This window comes from Eulemur rufifrons, chromosome 3, assembly GCF_041146395.1.
Source record: "Eulemur rufifrons isolate Redbay chromosome 3, OSU_ERuf_1, whole genome shotgun sequence".
Classification (NCBI taxonomy): Eukaryota; Metazoa; Chordata; class Mammalia; order Primates; family Lemuridae; genus Eulemur; species Eulemur rufifrons.
Window position 1 is genome coordinate 61410530 of NC_090985.1, and position 24662 is coordinate 61435191.

The window sequence follows — 24662 nt, forward strand, 5'->3', positions numbered from 1 at the left end:
CTAAACAAAAGTGAAAAAAATCATTTAAAAATAGCCATGCCATACATGTTTAAACAGTTGTTGAACTCTCTTCTGCACTATTAGGCCTTTCATTTAAAAAAAATCGTTATTTGGGGGGGAAGAGAGTTTAAGAAAAAGCACATATGTGTTTTAATGTTTCAGATTTAAAAATGGAATGCCCATTTACCTATTATTCTGCAAACACAAAGTTCTAAACGAACACATATAAATCTGCCCTTGCTGGGAGGCTGAGGCGGGTGGATCGCTCAAGGTCAGGAGTTCGAGACCAGCCTGAGCAAGAGCGAGACCTCATCTCTACTAAAAATAGAAAGAAATTATCTGGCCAACTAAAATACATATAGAAAAAATTAGCCGGGCATGGTGGCACATGCCTGTAGTCCCAGCTACTCGGGAGGCTGAGGCGGTAGGATCGCTTAAGCCCAGGAGTTTGAGGTTGCTGTGAGCTAGGCTGACGCCACGGCACTCACTCTAGCCCGGGCAACAAAGCGAGACTCTGTCTCAAAAAAAAAAAAAAAAATCTGCCCTTGAGTTTAATTGCTAACATATAGAAATTTGGTGCTTCTCATTTACTAACTTCTCATTTACTAAACTTCTCATTTACTAACCCCTGTTAGTAGCTATTACAGAAGAAAACCCAAATCAGATTTGTACAATTTTTCTGAACTCTCATGCAGATTAATTTATAGGTTTTTTTTTCCTCTCTCTTGTGGCCTGCTACAGATCTTAGAGCATCAACGTTTGGCCACATTGAGCTAAATAACTCTTCCACAATAACAGCCAGTCTTGGATTGAGTTTCATAAACTGAAGGGTCACAAAAGAGGAGAATGAAGGAAAAACTTGGGGTTGATTCCTCAGTAAATCGGAAAGCGTGAGGAAGCTCACCACCAGGACACACACCCACCCCCGGGACTGGCACCCTCTCCCACATCTAGACGTGGCGAAATCCACTGGAAACTTGCTTGGCTTTAATTTTATCTGTTTTCATCTGGAAATCTGAATCAGAATGCTCATCTGTAGGTGTTCTTATGTGAACCTAGACCAGAATGAATCTCCATTCTGACTACTAACCTAGGTGACACTTAATGGCCCGAAAGAGAACAGATGACTCACCAATAGGAGTCCATCCATCATCATTGTTGCTGAGATCCTTCCTGACCATAAAGCATTACAACTTCAAGGGCAAGTGGATACATTAATAACCTGCCCTGTGGAGACACTGTCTTCCACCAGAGCAAATATTAGAAGCTTTTGCATCCTTTCCCCTTATGGATAGTATTCTTGCTGTCTTTTTTCCCCCATGACTCCTACCACTGTTTGGCTTTTGGTATATGATCTTTTAAAAAAAATTCTATTTATTTTTTACAATTTATTTTTTTAATTTTTAATTGACAAATAATAATTATGTACATGCATGGGGTACAATGTGATGGTTTTGATACATGTATACATTGTAGGAAGATTAAATCAAGCTAACATATCTGTCACATCACAGTTATCATTTTTTTGTGGAAAGAATGTTTAAAATCTACTCTTTTAGCAATTTTGCATTACTATATACAATACATTATTATCAACTATAGTCACCATCCTGTGTAATAGATCACTAAAACAATTCTTCCTGTCTAAATTATATTTGTACCCATGGTATGTTACTTTTCACCTCTTTTTAAAAAATGCATTATGGCCATTGTGGTCCAGTGCCTGGCTCAGGAGTCACTGTGTGACATTATGTAATGACTGTAACCTCTCTGGGCCTCAGCTTTCTCATGTGTACAATGAGTGTAACACCATTACCATCTCATAGAGGTGTTGGGAGGATAGGAGTTAATTATTCAATGCCAAACTCTTAGTAGAATACTTAGCCACCTTACTGTGTATATATTTTTATATCATAATCATTGTGTAAATATAATTTTCTACCTTTTTTAACATTATAGCATAAAAATTTTCAATATCATTTTCCATCATAATTTTTATTGGCTGCATAATATTCTATCCATTATTGCCTAAGATTGAGATTATTCCAATTTTCCACTATGAAAAATAATTTTTCAATGAACACCTTTAGGCTTGAGACTCTCCATTTTTGTAATACTTCCTTAGGATGGATTCACAGATGCAGAATTAACTAGGCCAAAGAATTTGAATAGTATGATGCTCTTGATAGGTATTGTAAAATCACTCTTCAGAAGGGTTCTGTCAATTCAGTGGCACTGGCAATGTGAGACAGCACTAACTTCACTTCCTCCTTGTCAACACTCAGCCTGGAAGTTGTGTGTGAAAAATAGCACCTGGCTTTGAATTGTCTTTCTTTTATTACTGGCAATTTGGAATTTTTCCTATGTGTTTGTCTACTCATTATGAATTATTTGTGTTCTTGACCATTCGTTTATCCATCCGGGTTGGGTTTCCCTATTGGTGGGTATACTCGACTCAAAGTGCACCATCACTAAGTAAGGAAAGGGTGATGCATCAAATCTTGGTGCTTCACTCAACCTGCACATGCAGACCATGGTCATCTTGGGGAACAGAGGACCTGTCTCTTTTCTCAAATACTCCAAGCCACTTTGGAAAACACAAAGGGCACGGCTTGATCTATGTGCTTTTATTTCTAATAACAAGCTATTTATAACAGATTCGAGCAAGGAGGGTAATTAGAAACCATGAAGCACACATAGTTCATCTCACTGGTTCAGGAAATAAAACCCAGGGGATGGCACGCTAACTCGTGCCGTATTCCACAGCTGGCTCTGGACGGAGCCAAAACTAGAACCCAGGTGTCCGACCACCCCAGCTCAGCACTTGGCCATCTAGGCAGTTCTGTGGCCCTGACAGTGCTTCAGTAGGGCCTCCTACTTTTCACCTGGAGTGATATTTTGAGTAACAAAAGAGTAGGGAAGTCTTTTTGGCTAATTCCTGTCTATGCTCCACTTCACAGCATCCTGTCAAATCAGGCTCATCCTTTCTGGCTCAGCATTTTCTTAAGGGTAATGAAATAAAAATGTGTTGAAGACAGCTCAGCTCAGATTAGACCCCCTTTCACAAATTCTGTATGTAGGCCCCACGATGAGATAGTTCTTTGGGCAACTGCAGAAGCATTATCCACCATTAATTGTGATAAGCTTGGGGGAAAAGGGTGTCAAATTGTATAAACATTTCCCACCTGCCAAGAAAAACAGTGCATTGAGTATGGGTGGTGAGTTTTGCCTGGGAAAATAGCCTATCTGAGTGGAGGGACATTTTATTAACCTTCTGACATTATTGTGTACCTAGGAGGACACGTATCTTCCTCCTGATTTTCCTTACACCCATTTTTCCCCCTGAAAAGGTACTTATTAATTAGTCACTCAGATCGGTGAGGACTCTCTGTGTAGACTAGTGTCTTCTTAAGACCAGAAGGGAATAGCATTCATGAGCCTCTGCCCAAAGAAGCCTCAAACTAAAAATGCACACAAAACTGCAAATGCTGAAGTAAATAACTATAGTTTCATCATACCTAGAACAAATCTGTTTAATTTATGATGTGTTCTGTTTTAATGCTTTCTGAACTATTGATCTTGAAATGCTCTATTTTTGAATATTACATTTTACTATAAGAATAAAAGTGTAATAACTTTCTCCCTTTTCTAGATGTTCATTAGGCAATGGTTATTGTTACAGCAACTACTAGATAGGGTTGGGTTTGACAGATCTTTGATTGCAAAGATGTATGGGAGTATTTTGGTTTATTGTTTTCTCATTTAAAAAATTTACTACTCTACTTAGAAGTCATGTTCTTAGCTGTTCCTCAGATACTATCTTTTTGCTTAGCCCAGCTCTCATTTTACCATGGTTTGCAAGATAAATGAGTTACAAGTAAATGTATCTTAATAGAGTGTTCCTTTTTTTATTACTTTCTTTGCTAGATAAGTAAAGCTAAAAATCTTCTTATTATCTTGTCTAAAAATTTTGTAGAAAATCTCATGTTCTCTTAAAACAGAAAAAAAAATGTCATTGGATGAAGTGAAAGTAAGTGCATTAGGCTTCTAAGTGCTTTCAGAGAGGAAGAGTAGCATATTTATGTTTCATGAAACTCTGATAATTATTTTACAGCAAGTGATATAATTTGATGCATGTGTTATATTTCAAGGTTTTTACCGAATCATGTCCTTTTTGCTTTTAGCAATGAAATTATTTCCTACATAACATTTTCCCCTCTTCCTTCTGAAAATGAAATTATTTATGAAACCGTGGCTTAGCAACAAGAATAAAAGGAAAATGATGTCTTTTCTTACTTCAAGGAAGGCGATGGAGTGTAATGTACTAGAAAGAGCTCTGGACTGAGAGTAAGGAAATATGGATGCCAGTTCCAGCCCTGCTGTAATATAAATGTTTGTTAGATGGATAGATCGGTGAATAGACAGACAAACTCTTTGGACCTCAGTTGCCCAATTATAAAGCTTAGGACCTGGAGTAGATTATCTCTGTGTCTCCTACCACTCTAAAAGTTCCTCCTTCCATGTAAGCCATGTCTCCTTTCTTACTGGAATCCTTTGTTGTGAAATAGTCATCTTAAGGATTATTATAATAGAAGGCATTTGATATGTGTTAGTGTAGCGATACTTCGCCTATTCTTTATTACTAATCTGTCTCCTTCTGCTTGGAAACAGTCCTTACCTAATTATAAAGGAAGTCAGTGATTCAGGGTTGGGGAAGAGGTGTTGGTTTTTATAACCTTTTCTAATGCTCTAACATGTGAGATTAATTTCCCTGAATTATTTTGGTCCAAATCTGAAATAGAAAATTATCATACTTTTTATACCTGTCCCCAATTCAATTCTTAATTTTATGAGCCACATATCCATACATTAGCAGAAAATCTTGCTTTCATGTTTTAAAGTCACACCACCCAATTAAACTGAAGCTTGGTGAACATTTCCCACAATCTGTTTATTCTGTGTGACACTTTCATTCCTCCAAATAACCTGCCCAGGAAAAGTTTAGAAGGACAAGGATCAACTAGAATGAGAGAAAGCTAGTTTGAGGGGGAAAAAAATGGAAAAAAACATATGAGGATCCCAGCTTATCTTGAGTGAGGGTTTCTGGTGTGGGTTTGTTATTTTGTTTTAAATAAAATTGCCAGAATACCAGATATAGTCATATTCAAATTTAACAACAGCATCTATTTAATGGATTATTATACAGACATTAAAATTATGTCTATGAAGAATTCTTACAAACATGGCAAATTGTAATGTGGTAACTAAGGAAACTGAGAAAAGAAATTTTACAATATAGTTTGATCTCTGCTAAAGGGAAATAAAAACACCGACATATTAACTGAATTTTTCTCTAGATGATGATATTATTTTATGATAATTTTTCTTTCCTGTATTTTTACTTTTAAAAAACAATGAGACCCCAGCCTGAGCAAGAGCGAGACCCCGTCTCTACTAAAAATAGAAAGAAATTATATGGACAACTAAAATATATATATAGAAAAAATTAGCCGGGCATGGTGGCACATGCCTGTAGTCCCAGCTACTCGGGAGGCTGAGGCAGGAGGATCGCTTAAGCCCAGGAGTTTGAGGTTGCTGTGAGCTAGGTTGACGCCACGGCACTCACTCTAGCCCGGGCAACAGAGTGAGACTCTGTCTCAAAAAAAATAAATAAATAAATAAATAAAAATAAATAAATAAAAAACAATGAGAGAATAACTTTTGTTAAAAATTTACACAACACATTATGTTGTGTATCTTCTTGTATTACTGTAATTTTAGATTTTCCCATGCCTGTACTCATGGAGGAACGGCCCCATAAGACAAACAACTCAGAGACGTTCAACTTACCTCTCATGCCAGAGGGGAAATCAGCAGACCCTGGCTCAACTATGGGGAAGAGAGTCCAGCAGCATCAGTAAGGGGAAAGAGGGTCTAAAACATCATGACAATTAGCAGCTGCAGGGCTGAGATCCCACAAATGCTCTTTCATTTCATTCAATGAAAACGTATTGAACACCTTTTGTGTGTTAGATGTTAGCTACAGTCTGGAGAGCTTAGAAGAATCTAAGAAGACTTATCTCAGACTAAAAGGAACTGATAGTTTTGGGGGGGGACAGGCAAATAAATCTTAGATGTACTGAAAAACTACACAAGGGTGGAGTGGTCAGCTGGGTCTGGGGGAATTCTAAGGTGATGCCTGAGTCTAGAGTTGGTCATGGAGATGGGGGCAGAGTTGCACATGGAAAAGTCATTGAGCGTGAAACTATGTGGTGGATGCTGAGAATTATGATTACATCAGCAAGGCTGGGCATAGATTACAAAAGAGATAAGGACAGATGTGGTGATGAAAGTGACAGGCAAAATCGTAGCTTTCTTCAAGTGCCTGCTGGGTAGTGCGGCATTTGTCCTGAAGATGACAAGAAGCCATTTGGAGGTTTGAAAGCTGTGGATTTACATTAGATTTGCATTTGAAAGAGATTACTGGAGGAGGGGGGTAGGAGAAAAGGCAGGGAGGCCAGGGGGACGGTATTATTAAAGCCTAAGCCAGAGGAGAAGCTGGCCTGAGCAGCTGGCACTCAGGTTCCAGTGACAACTCAAATGAAGAGGAGGGGGACTTGAGAGGCAGTGAAAACTAGACTTAGACCCCATAGCCTGTTGGATGTGGGGTGTGAAAAAGAGGGGGACTAGGAGGGACCTGGGGATATGAGTTTCGGTTTGGGACATATTTGAATTTCTTTCCATCCTTCTTTCCTCCCCTTCTATCTCTTCCTGTCTCTCCAGCCCTTCCTGCTCTTTCTGCCTACTTCTTTCTCTCCATTCATTTGTTTAGTCATTCAGTGAACTTGCATTAAGCCCTCACTGCGTACCAGGCACTACCGGCCATGTCCTAGGTCCATTGTCACCCACGCCAATTTCCATGTATCCTCAACCACGATGGGGAAGAAAGTCATTTTTATAACCACAGCTGCTGGGTGTCTCTGATGAGGACTCAGCTTGTCAGGCATAAGACACAAATTGCTTAACTTCTTTAAAATGGCATTGTATAATATATGTTTTTATATTGGAACTACCACTAATGGCCATTTTCTTTATAGGTAGTGCCATTATTTCTGTTACATTTCTGAAAGAAAATTTGAGAGCCTCAGATTTACTAGGTAAGTAATTATTTAATTCATATAATTATAGCATTGATTGATCAGGATTTAAATAATGGTATCCATAAAAAACATGTGCTTTAAAAACTGGAAACAAGGCCAGGCACAGTGGCTCACACCTTTAATCCTAGCACTTTGGGAGGCCGAGGCAGGAGGAACACTTGAGCCCAGGAGTTCGAGACCAGCCGGGCATGATGTCATGCACCTGTCTGTAGTCCCAGCTTCTCAGGGGGCTGAGATGGGAGGATTGCTTGAGCCTGAAAGTTGGAGGTTGTGGTGAGCTGTGATTGCACCACTACACTCCAGTGTGGGAGACAGAGTAAGACCCTGTCTTAAAAAAAAACCCTGGAAACAAATTACAGAAATGGTTGTAAATTTCATGTAGAGATGAACATTATTTTGTTTTTGAGCTACCATCTCCTCTCACGTGAAATACTTCCATTTTCATTGTGATAACTGCCTGTGCCACTGGCCGTGGCAAATTATTATTATTTTATAATATTATTTATGTGGGGTGTGAAATGTTAATGTAATGTAATGTAAATGTTAATATAAAATGTTATGAAATTTTTATGAACATAATAAAATCCAATGAAAGTATCTGTGTTACCTAGTAGACTATTCGACTTTAAAGGACATATTTCTCATATTGTTACACAAAAGTGCTGCATAAAAATGAAAACCACAAAAAATTAGATGCACCAACTAACTACTAAATTTGTAGTTAGCACTTTTCAAAAGTAACACAGAACATTGCTCTTCAAATTTTTATTTGGAAATACAGTTATTAATGGAAAATAACAGTAGCCTTCCTGGCTGGAAGAAAGATTTCTGTTATATAGTGAAGCCGTCATTTATTCATTGTATCTTTTAGCTCTTGTTGGAAATACCATTGTTGAGAAGAATTATGGAGATTCATATTTTCTTCCTTGACAAAATCCTATTCGAACTGCTGCTGACATATGATAATGAATATAGATTCTTTAGGCACTTTAAATAAAACAATGCCTACTCTCTTCCAGGGAGATCATATTTTTTAAAAAATGTGAGCTCTAAATGTGACACCAGTGTTGGTATGTTGAGCATTTGTTTTCCCTGATCCTGTTTCCCCTGAGCCTAACGTCTTGAAAGTGCTTTCACGTTTTCTTTTCCTCCTTGGTTCGATTCAGCTAGCAGATTTTTTTAGTCAACATTGTCAAATTTTCATGGTTAAATTGTTTTTCTAAATATGTTCATATGTGGATTGTATCTTTTTTCAACATTATTTTTCTATGCCTTTTTTTATATATTGTGGTTTATGGAATCATTTGCAGAAGTTGTATGGAATCAGAAATCAGAATGACCGATGCCTGAGTTTTATAAATTAAAAATTAGGTCCTATATCATTTTTCTCATTTATTAAATGTCTGAAGGACCTTTAAATCCTTTTATCTAACGTCTGTCATCTTTTGTAGTTAATACTTGATTGATGATTAAATTAATCTACGGTATTTAATGAGATAATGCAGATAAATATAAAGGAGGGTTTGCTGATTATCTTGAATATTAGTGCTAAAAAGATGATTAAGACAGGATCCCTGCCTTCAAATAATTTATAGTCCATGATAAAATATACATACAAATAAGTTTTAAGTAGAAAAAAATATGTAACATAATGTCATGAGCTTTGAGTTTAGAACAGTGCTTCTGAACCTCAGCATTACTGACATTTTGGACCAGATAATTCTTCATTGTAGGAGGCTGTCTTGTGTGTCGTGGGATGTTTAGCATCCCCTCCTGGCCTGCACCCACTAGGTGCCCCTAACACCCTCCCACCCAGTAGTGACAATCCAAATGTCTCTAGACACTGCCAAATGTCCCTGGGGGACAAAGTTACCCCAAGTTGAGAACCACTGGTTTAGAATAAAGAGAGATTACCCTAGCTGGGAAGATCACAGATAATTTTTTTACAGTAGATATAACATTTGAATTGGTTCTGACAACTGGGTAGGACACACGTAGGCTATATCTGAGCATTTGGAGGGGGGACATACAAAGGGAAGAACATGAGAAATGTTAACAAAAGTGCAGAAAGGTAAGGTAAGTTTCTGTTTAATACTGTACGATAACTGCTGCCTCTAAGGATCAGGAAAAAATAAATGAAAGCAGTAACTATGGAAAAGAAGACGTACAAATATCAATATGTACAGCTAAAACTTAGAAAATTCAACATCAGCTAAATATTGTTAAAATCAATAAACTAGCTCAATATTAAAGGATATAAATTAAACTCATGCTCATGACTTCAAATCTGGATTCAACTTCTGCTATCAACTGTGTGGCCAGCCTACTATTACTTAACTTCTTGAAGCCTCATGTGCTGACAAATATATGACTGTTTTGAGGATCAAATTGGATAATTTATGTAAGAGCATTTTGATAAATGGAAACCTCTGTCGATATAATTGTCATAATTTCTACAATTACTTCATTCCCAGGAGATTTCTAAGAGGCAATACTAAAAATATAAGGACTGGGAAACATATACACATACACATACACCAAGAAAGCAAACTACCAAAATAAAACCTCTACTTAATTCTTTAGGACTTTTTGCTAATTTCTTGTATTTTAATATCTGCTAATATTTATTAAACAATTTACTCTTGCTAGATACTATGTTAAGTGTTTTACATGGACTATCTCATTTAAATGTTGGAATAACCCATTTACAGAAGCAAAATAACTTGCCCAAGGTCATATAACTAGTATGTGATGGATCAGTATTCTAACAACGGCACCCTAATATAGTACAACAGCTTAGGGTGAGTCTTTTAGTATCAGGGAGCTTGAAAAAGTTATATAAGTAAGCTCTTTAAGCCTCAATTTCCTCATCTTGGCCGGGCACGGTGGCTCACGCCTGTAATCCTAGCACTCTGGGAGGCCGAGGCGGGTGGATCGCTCGAGGTCAGGAGTTCGAGACCAGCCTGAGCAAGAGCGAGACCCCGTCTCTACTAAAAATAGAAAGAAATTATATGGCCAACTAAAAATATATAGAGAAAAAATTAGCCGGGCATGGTGGTGCATGTCTGTAGTCCCAGCCACTTGGGAGGCTGAGGCAGTAGGATCGCTTAAGCCCAGGAGTTTGAAGTTGCTGTGAGCTAGGCTGACGCCACGGCACTCACTCTAGCCCGGGCAACAAAGTGAGACTCTGTCTCAAAAAAAAAAAAAAAAAAAAAAATTTCCTCATCTTTAAAATGACATGAATACCTACTTCATAGAATTAAATGAGTTCGTGTACATAAAACTCTTAGAACAGGGCCTATCACATAAAGGCTCAATAATGTTAGTTATTATCATTACTGCTATAACCACCACCACCCACCATTACACTCTACTAGTTAATGAGAGGAAGCCTTGATTTGAGTATTTTTTCAAACTGTAGTAATCTAGGTAACATTTCCAACAACTCTGGTTGTGTTTTTTATGCCCCTTCCTAACTTAATGCTTTTTGAGTAGGGGTATATAAGTGATAAGTCACATTTGTTTCATACCATGGTTAAAAGTGATCAATTTTTGCCTTTAATCTTGTGTCACAGGAGTAAAAAAAGATTTAGTCCCCTATTCCATACCTTTGTCTCCAACTAGCAACATCGTAAGATTATCGTTATCTGGGATGTAGTAACCCACTCCATACTTAGAGAAGTCCGGGGAAGGACTGTTCCCCAATCTCACTCAGTAACGTGTTAAGTCACGTGTATTTTCTTTGGACCTTATTGCTGTTGCCTTGAGAAAAATTAGCTCTTTCTGTTAAAAGCAAAGATTGCATTTTTTTTCTTTACAGAGACTAAAACCAAATAGGGAAAAGAGTAGTTAGTGGTGTTTTTTAAAGATTAACATATGAGCATGCTAAAAATTAAATTGTCAGAATGTGAAAAGAAAAACCATTTATTTTTCCCTGCTTTAAGCAAATGAAAGTTTGTTTTTCGTGATGGAACAAATGAAGACTTGGGGACCATGTGGAAACAAGCTGAACTAATTTATTGCCAAATGTTGCTCTGTGGCTATGAAGCTTTTCACCACTGGTCTCAGAAAAAATGACCTCACAAAAGCTATGTCTGAAAGAAATTGCCAACTATTATTAACTCAATGACAGGCTTTGGACTGCACTCTGATTCTTAGTGGATTAATAATTTTAAATTATTTTAATGATTATTTTTCCTTTAAAAAGCACCAGATTTCTCTCCCTTTCAATCAGCCAAAAACTATAGTATCTTCTCTCTTCTCCCTCAGTCATCAAAAATACCGAATCTAATAGTCTGTGCAATCCTAGTTGATTTAAGCCCGGATAGTGTCATCAGAGAAATAAAAATTAGAGTTAACCCATCAGCACTCTCCAGAGACCAGTACTTTGATTACTTCAAGTCACCTAGAAAGAGTTTCCCTAGATAGCATGTCAAGAGACACAACAGCCAAATGACCCATCGTTTCTAGTTGAAAGGACAGATTGGCTCTTTTGGTTTCAGAGTTGCTTCAAGAGTAGGAACCTTTCAGGTGGTGGTTCCAGGACTACTTGGATTCACCACATATTGAGACTTTCCAATCTCGGACTCCTTTAAGGTTTAGCTGCCGAAAGCCTGAGCAATCGGTAGAGATCATAGTTACAGGAGGGGATTCCCACATGGTTTGACACGAAGGAGTCCAATGTGTTCTGCGACTCCTGGTATCCCACAAACGCACTAACGAGGCTCCTGTTGATTAGGAGATACATTGCAGGGACCCCGGAAATCAGACAGCAATCTTGGTTGGTGTCAGGTTAGCTGAATATTAAACAACCCTCTAGGCTCCTGGAAATCAGGTCAAGCCAGATTCCAGCGGTCAGAAAATAGGCAGTTAGTACTAGTTGGCGTCCAGCTGGAGAGTAGAGACAAAATTTCAGGCTTTAGTTACAGGGAGGAGTGGTCTGGGAAACAGGATGCCAGGTGAGGAAGAACGTGCAAGTAAATCTTAGCATCTGCAGCTTGCACAGGTGAGGAATTCAGCACATGAGGGGTGCCAGTGAACAGAAGCATCTGAAGGAGCCTGATTCTGGGATGTTTTTCCTCTGACCATGTTTGTGCTTCATTCTCGGTCCATAGCTATCTATAGGAGACTTTTACAGCAGAAGACTGATATCTTCCTGAAACAAAGGCTGCATTCTCACAGCTGGATGCAGTTAAACATCAAGTATTTCCCAAAGTAAAGTATAAAATATTCCCCAAAACGCTACTTGAATGCAATGTAAATGGTCAGATATGTTTAGAAAATATGACAACCATATCCTCCTCTGGGAGATCCATGGTGAACACTAATGCATTATTACAGGATCTGAGAGGTCTTCCAGTAAAGGACCTATTTAAGTTTGTTTAACTCACCTATTTCCAAATATATTTGCCTTGGGACCTTTTTTGGTGGAGCGTCTCTTATGAAACTGGTTTCAGGGAATACCAGTTTGGGAATACTCTTCTAAAGGAAACTTAGGGCCAGAGAAATTACCTGAGACCACTCAGGGACCCCAGGGACCTCTGCCAGGAGAAACCAAGTCCTATCCCCAGCGGGGATGCTGCATCCAGCCTCGGGTTGCATGTTCTGTGCAGCTCCTGGGGGCGCCACTCAACGTGGACAACAATGGGAATGACAGTCTGAGCTGTCCACTTAGCAGCCTTTATCCTTAATGCGTACAAGAGGCTGTAGAGTGTAATAGTTAAGAAAATTTGTCTACCCAAGTTTCAACCCCAGCTCTCTTCCTATTAGCTGGAAAATCCCGGGCAAGACAGTTATATCCTCTATAACTCAATTTTCGCATTTGTCAAATATGGATAGTAATAGTTTAAGAGTATACATTATATATTATGCATATTATAAATTATATACTATATAAATTATGTATGATATATGTTGTAAATTGTGTAACAACACAATAGTAAATCATTTTTTAGAGGTCCATTGTAAGGATTAAATTAGTTATGCATAAAGCACTTAGAATTATGCTAACAAGTATTAGCTATTCCTATTATAGTTATTATTATCATCGCATTTCAATGTGATGCTGACCATACTGTGACTCTCATGTCAGCCAGACTTGTCTATGAAATCAATAATTTTAAGAACATTCACCTTAAAAAAAATACTATTACTCTCTCTTAGCCCTCCCAGTATACCTAGTCTGTCTACTATAAAGAACAGGGATTAGCTATTTTGCACATATGGCAAGTTTATAGGAAGAGATTTTATTGATATTTGTGTATTTTATCAAGCTAAATCTAGGACTCCCACCAGACCAGTGTAGACTTTTAAGAGACTTGAGTTGTATTTGATGAGAAAATGTATCTGCCACAGGCTTGGGCATGAGTGGGGAGGATGGAGCCCCATCCTTGCATTGTGAATGGCCCAGCGTCCAGACATTGGCTCCTACCTGCAGCTTACCCACAGCTGCCCGACTGCTGTCTGGGTCCCCTCCAATATCCAGATCTTGGGGCTTTGTGTACCAGTTCCCTGAGGTTAGCTGTGGGTAGCAGACATAGTACTATGATTTTTTTCTTCTTCTTTTGTTCTGTTGATTATTTCCTTCCTTCTGTTTTCTTTTGGAAGCAGTGGGGAGAATTCTTCACTAGTCAGAAGATGCCAGCCAATTCCTTCCTGCCTGTCCTTTTCATTCCTAGAGACAGCCCCAGTCTCAGTCCCTGATCATCCCTGGGCTATAACATGAGAGATTCAGTTTTGGATTAATTGATAAGCATAATTCAGAGAGCCATTGACTCACAGCAGGCAGTCAGCACCTAGAGATGGACCTGTCCAGGGTCAACTGTGACATCAGGCCTCTCAGTGAGCTTTCCAACATATTCAGAGCCCAGACTGGCCTTTTGCAGAGCCAAATTCCTGGGGTCTAGCAGGTGTGATAACTTATTTTGTACCTAGCAATGAGGAAACTGAGTCACAGCAAGATAAATAACTTGCCTAAGCTCTGGGATTTCAGTTTCAGCTTGGATTCATTTTCTGGGATCCAAGTCTTGATCCAGAATGTAACCACTTCCCTGGGCAAGGAGCACGTTGGTGCTGCCCAGCTTCCTTCAGGGTCTCACACGGCCGGATACTCCTCTGAGCAAATGGGCCAGCAGAAGGTAAACTATTAATAGCAAGTTCTCTAAGTTAGAAATCTGTGTCTTTCAAAAGAAGGAATATTTGTGGCTTTACTGAAATAAAAATAGTAGGTACTGACATGTCATGCCACTTTTAGAAAAAGGTGGAATATAAATAAATTTTAAAGAAATTTATTTAAGGAAGTGCAAATGACTGTCTTCAACACTTTTAAACACTTACAAAAAATGTGCACACAACTCATAAAGGAGACAGTAAAGCACATTTAAAAATATGAATAACATCAAATAAACAAGCATACAACTGGTAGCGGCTATCCAGAACTGCCTTTGTAATTGTCAGAGGTAGCTGAAATTAAAATTTTGAAGAAAAAAGAATGTGTGAGCTACTGAGCTGCCGCGGAGTTACTTACTGAACTCACGGTGATGTGAAGCCCAAATGAAGTAATATATTTGAAAGGGACTTAGGTTTTGTTTCTAAAGAGTTTTGAAATGTAATGGAGACGTACACTGGTAGGGATGGGTGGGCACAGATGGCAAATGTGAAAGCGGATGTGAAACAGGGAGGGATGTGTCAAGACGTGAAACAGGTACAACACTGGAAAGTTAAGTAGATCATACTACCTCCGTATAAGGGGATCCTGGCAGACTTAAAAAGAATGAGACCATCCTAGATATACTGATATGAAATGTCCTCCAAAATGTTCCGTTGAGTAGGAAAAAAGCAAGATGCAGAAAAGTGTGTATATACTATCATTTATGTAAAAAAATAAAACTGGGACAGGGGACAGAGCAAGATGGCCAAATAGAAACCTCCACCAATTGTCCCTCTGCACGAACATCAAATTCAATAACTGTCCACGCAAGGAAGCACCTTTGGAAGAAACAAAACTCAGGTGAGCAATCACAGTACCTGGTTTTAACATTATATCAAGGAAAGAGGCATGGAAGAGAGCAGAAGACAGTCTTGCATTGCATACACCACCCCTCCCTCATCCCTCTGTAAGGCCCCACCAGTGCACCTAGTGGAGACAGAATCTGTGTGCCCAGGGGAGGGAGAGTGAAGTGATTGTAGGACTTTGCATTGAAACTCGGGGCCACCCTGGCACAGGGGAACACAGCGCAGGGCAGAACTCTGCCGGCATCCGTGGAGGAAGCATTTAAAACAGGCTGGCCCAGGAAACTCCTCTGCCTCGAAACTTGAGCTCCGGCTAGCTGCTCCACCGGCTGAGAAAAAGCAGCCTGGGACCTGGAATAAATTTATAATGCAGTTGGGCCACAAAGACTGCAGTCCTTGGGCAATTCCTGTGTCTGTGCTGGCTCAGAGCCAGTGGACTTTGGGTGCACGTAACCCAGTGAGACACCAGCGGTGACAGCCAACCCAGGTCCTGTGTCACTCTTCTAATTCCAGTCAGTGCAGCTCAGGGAGAATCTTCTTTCCCTTGGGGAAAGGAAAGGGAAGAGTTCAGAGGACTCTGTTTTGCAACTTGGGTACCAGCTCAGCCACAGTAAAATAAAGTACCAAGCAGACTCCTGAAGCCACGGATTCCAGGCCTTCATTCCTGGACAGCATTTCTAGACCCACCCTGGGCCAGAAGGAAATATCCTGCCCTGAAGGGAGGGACCAGTCCTGGAAGGATTCACCACCTGCTGACTAAAGAGCCCTTGGGCTTTGAATAAACATCAGAGGTAGCCAGGCAACAGTCACCATGGTGTTTGGGTGAGGCTGGGCTGGTTTCAGGTATGACCTGGCACAGTCCTAGCTGCAGTGGCCATGAGGAAGTGCCCACATCGCTCGTCCCCCAACTCCAGCAGCCTAGCACAGAGAATGAGGGAAGAGAGTGAGAGACTTTGCATGATAATCTGGGGAATTCTCCTGTATCTTACCCAAGTCCACCAAGGCAGTGCTGCCAGGAGTCTGCAAGAGTCAGCATTACTGGGCTTGGGCCACTACCAGTGCAGAAACAGCTTTAGTGACCAAAGACTTAGATCACAGCACTCAATTCCCTTTCAATACCTGGAAAGCCTTCTCAAGAAGAACAGGTTCAAGCAAGCCCAGACTGTGAAGATTAAAATAAAGACCTAACTCTTCAATGCCCAGACATTGACGAACATCCACAAGCATCAGGAACATCCAGGAAAACATGACCTCACCAAACAAACTAAATAAGGTATAAGTGACCAATCTCAGAGTGAGGGAGATAGGTCCCCTTTCAGACAAAGAATTCAAAATAGCTGTCCTGAAGAAGTTCAATGAATGTCAAGACAACACACGGAAGGAATTCAGGAGCCTTTCAGAGAAATTTAACAAGGAGATTGAAATAAAAAAAAAAAAAAATCAAGCAGAAAAAGTATCTGGAGCTGAAAAATTCAACTGATAGACTGAGAAATGCATCAGAGTCTCTCAACAGCAGAATCAATCAAGCGGAAGAAAGAATTAGTGAGCTTGAAGACAGGCTATTTGAAAATATACAGTCAGAAGAGAAAAAAGAATGAAGGATGCCTACAAGATCTAGAAAATAGCCTCAAAAGGGCAAATCTAAGAGTTATTGGCCTTAAAGAAGACGTAGAGAGAAAGATTGGGGTAGAAAGTTTATTCAAAGAAATAGTAACAGCAAACTTTCCAAACCAAGAGAAAGATATCAATATTTAGGTACAAGAAGATCACAGAATGCCAAGCAGATTTAACCCAAACAGGACTATTTCAAGGTATTTAATAAGCTCCCAAAGATCACAGATAAAGAGAAGTTCCTAAGGAAACCACAAAAAAAGAAAAAAATAACATATAAAGGAGCTCCAATAAGTCTGGCAGCAAGATTTCTCAGTGGAAATCTTACCAGCCAGGAGAGAGTGACATGACATATTCAAAGTGCTGAAGGGAAAAAACTTAACCCTAGCATATTATATCCTACAAAAATATCCTCCAAACTTGAAGGAGAAATAAAGACTTTCTCACACAAACAAAAGCTGAGGGATTTTATCAACACCAGACATGTCCTACAAGAAATGCTAAAAGTTGTTCTTTAATAGGAAAGAAAAGGACATTAATGAACAGTAAGAAATCATTTGAAGGTATACAGCTCACTGGTAACAGTAAGTAAACAAATACAGAATACTCTATTGCTGTAATTGCAGTGTGTAAGCCACTTATATTTTCAGTAGGAAGACTAAAAGACTATCAAAAATAACTACAACATATTTATTACTTGAAATTTGTACAAAGAGAACCTTTTACTATGGAACAGCTGGCTACTTTGAAAACTGAAATAAATGCTTCATTCTTTCCAATTATTTTTAAAAGTTTAGAACAATGAGTTGGTATCTTGATAATTACCAATGGTAATCAATAAGATTTTTTAAATTATAATTTTGTAATGATAGATATTCAAAATAAACTTTTTATTTTATAATAAAAAAAAAACTACAACAACTTTTTGAGAGACAGTATAAAAAGATATAGATGGAAACAATAAAAAATTAAAAAGTGGAGGTAAGGGATGAAGTTAAAGTGTAGAATTCCTGTTAGATTTCTCTTTGCTTGCTTATTTGTTTGTAAGCAGAGTTGTCATATGTTTAAAATAATTGGTTATAAAATGTTTTTTGCAAGCCTTATGGTAACCTCAAGTCAAAAAAACCTACAACAGATACACAAAGAATAAAAAGCAAGAAATTAAAACACACTACCAGAGAAAATCACTTTTAACAAAGGAAGACAGAAAGAAAGTAAGAAAGAGAGGACCACAAAACAAACAGAAATCAAATGACAACATGGCAGTAGTAAGTCCTTAACTACTGATGATGACATTGAATGTGAATGGACTAAACTCTCCAATCAAAAGACATAGAGTGGCTGAATGAATAAAAAACAAGACTCAACTATATGTTGTCTACAAGAACACACTTCACCTATAAAGACTGAAAATAAAGGGATGGAAAAAGATATCCCATACAAGTGGAACCCAAAAAAGAGCAAGAGTAGCTATACTTCCATCAGATAAAACAGATTTCAAGACAAAAACTATAAAAAGAGACAAAGAAGGCCATTATATAATGATAAAGGGGTCAATTCAGCAAGAGGATATAACAATTCTAAATACATATGCACTCAATACTGGAGCACCCAAATATATAAAACAGATATTATCAGAGCTAAAGAGAGAGATAGACCCCAATACAATAATCTTTGGAGACCCAACACTCCACTTTCAGCATTTGGCAGATCATCCAGACAGAAAACCAACAAAGAAACATTGGATTTAATCTGCACCATAGACCAAATGGACTTGATAGATATTTATAGAATGTTTCATCCAACAGCTGCAGAATTCACGTTCTTCTCCTCAGCTCATGGATCATTCTCAAGGATAGACGATATGTTAGGCCACAAAACAAGTCTTTAAAAATTCAAAAACATTGAAATCATATCAAGTATTTTCTCTGACCACAATGGAATAAAATCAGAAATCAATAACAAGAAGAACATTGGAAACTATACAAACACAGGGAAATTAAACAATATGCTCCCGAATGACCAGTGGGTCAATGAAGAAGTTAAGAAGGAAATTTAAAAATTTCTTAAAACAAATGAAAAGGAAAACACAACATATCAAAACCTATGGGATATAGCAAAAAGAGTATTATAATGTTTAATACTGTATATTATTTTTCATTTTTAACATTGTCATTAGAAATAGCTTTAAAGGCCGGGCGCGGTGGCTCACGCCTGTAATCCTAGCACTCTGGGAGGCCGAGGTGGGCGGATCGTTTGAGCTCAGGAGTTCGAGACCAGCCTGAGCAAGAGCGAGACCCCACCTCTACTAAAAATAGAAAGAAATTATATGGACAGCTAAAAATATATATAGAAAAAATTAGCCGGGCATGGTGGCGCATGCCTGTAGTCCCAGCTACTCGGGAGGCTGAGACAGGAGGATCGCTTGAGCTCAGGAGTTTGAGGTTGCTGTGAGCTAGGCTGACGCCACGGCACTCACTCTAGCCTGGGCAACAGGGTGAGACTCTGTCTCAAAAAAAAAAAAAAAAAAAAAAAAAGAAATAGCTTTAAAAATTATGCCTTCACAAAGTATTACAGAATCAAGTGTTACACTAGAGGAAATCTACTTGTAGCTTCTTGTAGCATAGCTATTGTCTAGCTTGTGTAAGAAAATCAAATGCTGTTTGTTCTCAGAAACCAAAGTTCAAACCCTAAATCATTTGGTTAAGAGGAATAGGAAATCGGTGCCTTCACATGGTGAGATTTTGTAGACAAACAAAATTGTTTCAGGTTGGAGTCAACGCTAGCTGTGAACTATATCCATAATACCACTGGCGTTAGGGGTGAAACAAGTCGAGTTATGTTTTCAAGTGTGCTGTCTGAAAAATGCTGTATAGATCAGCTTTTCTCAGACTGCTAAGTATATATATCAACAAGCAAGTTTTCAGTGTTATTTGGAAGGGCAAGTCCTCCCTTCACCCCTCCTTCTGTGGCCACCCCTCCCACATATTCTCTTCCTCCATCATTTTAAGTAATGGTACAATGATGACAGTAGCATGCTCCTTATATAGGTTTATGAAGTGGGTTTTTTTTGTTTTTTGTTTTTTTTTTTCTACGCTAACCTTGGAATTCTAGATTCTAGATAGGATTGATTAAAATCCTACAGCAAAGTCAGCATACACTTTTGTTATTTCTGACAAAAGGACTGTCCTAAATGGCAGTGATTAAGGTGCTCATGACCAGAGTTTCAAAGTTTAAATCACCCAAGTGTGTGTGTAAAGGCTCCAAAGGTAAGTATGTGTAGAGCAAATCATCATATGATGTCCTCTGGGCTCTTTGATCTAGATCTAGACGGATCTAGATCCATCATGTACTTACTGCCCACGTGGAAACAGTCAGCTTGGCTGTGTTTTCACATCTCCATATGCACAGTGTTCTTCCATCTTTGGGGAAAGCCTCCTTGAAGAGGCCAGGATTCATCTGGAACAACAGAGAAATCTGAAGTTATGTCCTGCCCCATCCATTCCATGGCCCTATTCCCCCTTTAAAGGTAACGCCTTCAGGTAAATGTGCGATGCTATCTAGGGATGATTTGATGAATAATATTTTAATAGGAGGGACTGTTGGCACTTTTACAAGTAATGCTCAGTCTCTAAGCAATGTCTGCATCAACAAAAAGCTTTAAGTGCCCCTTTTCAATTTGGTTTTTCTTTTCAATTTTGTTTAAAGGTACGACATTGGCATTTGCAGGAACATATTTATTGGTGAACTTTGCTCCAAATATAACTCAGGCCATCTCAGCAAGAACAGTACAGTATTACTTTGTTGGCTGGCAGTTCCTGATCTATGTGGTAAGAATTTTAAATATTTTACTATCCCTGAAGCCATATTATCTAGACCACTGGTACATGAAGATGTTAGAGAACTAATATCTTTTCCTCTCAGCACTAATATCTTATTAAAGTGTAAATATACTTGACCAATACCAAAGTATTAGAAATACTAAGTCTGCAATAGATGCACCCTTAGTTTCCCAGGTATCCTCTCCTTGGGGGTGACCTGTCACTGGAACAATTTCCACAACATTTAATCCAGCAAATTCCAGAGCAATATATTTTAGGACAACTCAAAGTAAAACAAAACAGAACACTCTCTTCCAAGGTCAAGAGACAATAAATGCATCACATTTTGCGTTGCTGAATTTATTCAAGATAAATATTCTCCCCCAAAAAGTGCTTGTTGAGATCAATGCAACAGATTGAGAGAGCAGACAGCAATAGTATGATACAGAAAAGACATATAAAAGAAAGAATGAAATGAGCTGATATTGAAATTTGAAGTCAGTTGGGTTATTTTATATGATGCAGTGCCTATATATGGTGTTTAAAGATAGAACATGATCGAAATGGTTGATGTGTAACTTGTTACAGACGTTGATTTGGGCAGATAGTAAGAACAAAACTGGGGAGTCTAGCTGAGCATTTGACCAAGAATTGGATGGGTAAAATAGTCATGAATCCAATAAAAAGAATCAGAGTGCACAGAATTATACATCTTTAGGATTAGAAGTGATCTCAAAAAGCTATCAGGTAAAATAGTGCGATCCTAATTTATATGCCTACTACTGAAAAGTGTGCCATTGGCATTTACAGGGTCATGTTTATTGGTGAATTTTGCTCCAAATATAACCCAGGACATTACAGCAGCAGTTCCTAGTCTATGTGACAAGAATTCTGTATATCTTACCATTTCTGATATATAATTCTGACCTCTAGAACACAAATATTTGCAGGCCTTTTCTCTTTGAAGTTTCCCTCTCTACTTCTTTCTCTTGCTTATAAAGATAGTTAGGTTCCTCTGTTTAAAAAAAAAAATTATTCACTCACTACATACCCTTTAATAAACTGTCCTATTTACCTTCTTCCATTCACCACCAAAAATGTCTTCAAATAGTCTACTCTTGCTGGCCCTATCCCCTTCCTCAGCTCCCATTCACTCCTCTCTCATTCCAGTCTAGTAAATTTCTCTCCAAGAATTGCCAAATGGAATTGCTTTTTTTGGTCCAGATTCTTCTTGAATCTTGTGCACCATTTACTCCATGGCTCATCTTCTCCTGGAAACTCTTTCTTCCCTACTTCCTCAGTGTATTTTCCCTGTCTCTCTTTTTCCTCTCTAACTAATCCATCCCAGGCTCTCGGGCACCTCTTCCTCCTCTGCCAACCCCTTGTGTCTATTCACGCTACATACTCTTCCAAGGCTTTCCAGAATGCTCCCATTGCCCACCCCACCATCCTCCTTTATAAAGACTTCCAAATCTAGACCTACCTCCCTTTCCCAGGCCTCTCCTGAGCTCCAGACTACATTCTCATTTGTCTACTTGTTAACTATTCCTACCCAGATGTCCCACAGTTTCCTCAAATGTAACATATCAAAAACTGAACTCAATGTCTTCCCCCCTCCAAACTCTCTCCTCTCTTATATTTTCTACATCAGCCTCCCGTATTGGAAACCTGAGCTACACAAGACTTCTCCTAGACCCTCATTCCCCACCCCCTGCCCTCATCCTGTTGAATGTTTCTTAAAATTTCTTGAATATGACCATGTTTTACATCCTGTTGCCGCTACATTAATTCCAGCTTTCACCATCTCTTGCTTGGACTAGGCCAGCAGCCCCTTAATGAATCTGTCTCCCTGCTACTCGTTGTCAACACCGTGGCCACAAGTATCTTCCTAAAAAAGAAATCTGGTCAGTTAGCCACTCCAGCCACACAATGCAGTGCTGTTGTGTCTCTCTGTCTATTTACCTGTCTGTTCTATTCCAGAGGACCCTGCCCTTCTTCAGGGCATGGAGTACTATGGGTTGACCAATCACCCAATCAGCCCATCAGTCACAGTGCCCTGCCCATTTAAATACCTGTTCCTTATATGTGATGGCCCTGAATTCTGTTCTCATGGAACTTATTTCTACCCTAGCTCTGTCACTTCCCACCTCTTTCCCTACTCCGTGGCCTCCCTTAACCTCTAGGGTTGGGCTTCCCAACTCAGATTAGCCTTTCCCGTCCCTGTCATCCTTTGTGCCTACCCCTTCCCCATTTATCTTCCTCCTTGTGCACCACACTCAGTCCTTTAACTATCCCAGCTTTCCTTCATCAACTATAAGCACTAGAAGGCATTTCCATCTCTGTGGCTTACTTCTGTTCTTTATACTTTGTTGAATATTTCATGGTAGTCCAGACTTGAAGTCCTACCAACACATTATTACTCTTTGCCTAAAGGCAAAACAAATTCTTCATCCAGTAAGAAAAGGGTCACATAGCCCAAGACCAGAAAATTAATAGCCTGAGTCGAATCCTTTGGAGATTAAAGATGCATCAAGACTTATTTCCTGGAATAAACAGCATTGTTTAATGATGATGTATCTTGTATTGTTTTAATAGCAGAGAAAACATTTGGAAAGATCAAAACCACTTTTTATTAAACTGTATATTTCCACAGAAAGCACTATGAAATTCATTGCATTTTGTCATTTTCCAAAGTCAATGCTTAAAATAAATTCATTCGTTCATTTATTCACTTATCCATTCAGTGGTGATTAGACACCCAACTTATAAAAAAGAATTCCTATTGCAAGAATTTTACAGTCTTGGGAAAGATCCATATTTCTATGAAATCATATTAAGATAATGAAAGTATATTTGACAGTAAATGCCACGGAGAAAAATGTAAATGACTCCAGGTATTTATAAGATAGCATAAAATAAACCTTTAATAAAGTCACATTTGAATAACGCCATTGGCGTTAGACTCTAACAGGAATAAATCTATATTACATTAGTTTGGAATTAAATCAATTGTATAGTTGCATCTCTAAAGACTGTAAAAGTAATCGCTTGTGTACTAAGATCATGAGCTGAAGTTTGGTTTGAATCTATTAAACATCTAAGTAATTAACATTTACTCCTCAGATATGGCAGATTCTGTGCTTTTTCTATTATGACTGACTGCAGAGATCATAATTATAGTAATTAAGACTATTCTTTAACATATCATGCATCTGATTATGTATCCCACCAGGAATAAATAACAGCACCTGAATTGGCTTTCAGGACTGATCAAATATAATTTATAAAATGAATAAAAATATTTAAAAGTCTGAATAAGTTGTATATCATTCAAAAAGGGGATTGTAAAATTGCATCACGGACTGGCTGATATTGTCCCCTTGTGTCATGTGTCTGCCTGATCCAGGTGGACGTTTGTTTGACCTTCAAGACTTACATTAAGTGGAACCCTCGCAGAGATGAGGCCCAGGTGCTTTTCCTCTGACCTGGCACTCTTTTTTATAGGAAAGTGATTTGAGAAGCCCAGTGTCCACTAGCCAGAGAAGAATGAAGTGCCCTTTACTCGCTCACTAAAACAGCCTTTCCCAGCCTGTCTGCCAGAGATGGGCACTCCCCCAGCCCCCACGCTTGCCAAAAAGCAAAAACGAGTGGGGTTTTCAAGGTCAAACTAGCTTGGAGAGATGCTGCAAAACATGGCCCCTTCTGTTAGCATGTTAAAAACTAGAAGTCCTTTAAGAAAGAGACATCCTGCATGCCCCGGGCTTATTTGACCATCAGGCTCTTTTCTGGGAAGAACCAACTGTGAGTAATACCTAAGAACACATCTGCAGAACCCACGTTAGGAAATGTAGCCCTAAGCCCCAATTACTTCATGTTCTTTGGCAGGCTTGATCATGGCCGTTTTGCCCACCCAGATATTCCAAAAGAGTATTCAAATTGAAACCTCTGTTGCGAACATAAAATCCTTCACAAAATAATCTGCACAGCGCTCATTTTCTCTCTGCCAGACAAAAAATTAAATCAGCAGAGGCAGGGGCCAAGCCTGTCGTTTGGTGTAATT

At 38.8% G+C, this 24662-nt stretch overlaps 1 protein-coding gene across 1 annotated transcript in view; it reads left to right on the forward strand.

Moving 5' to 3' along the window:
• Positions 1–24662, forward strand: part of NIPAL2 (NIPA like domain containing 2) — an 86058-nt gene that overhangs the window by 39639 nt on the left and 21757 nt on the right. The window contains exons 4-5 of the mRNA XM_069465603.1: positions 7098–7157; positions 20490–20611. Of these exons, the coding sequence (XP_069321704.1) occupies positions 7098–7157; positions 20490–20611 (182 nt within the window). The remainder of the gene's footprint in view (positions 1–7097; positions 7158–20489; positions 20612–24662) is intronic.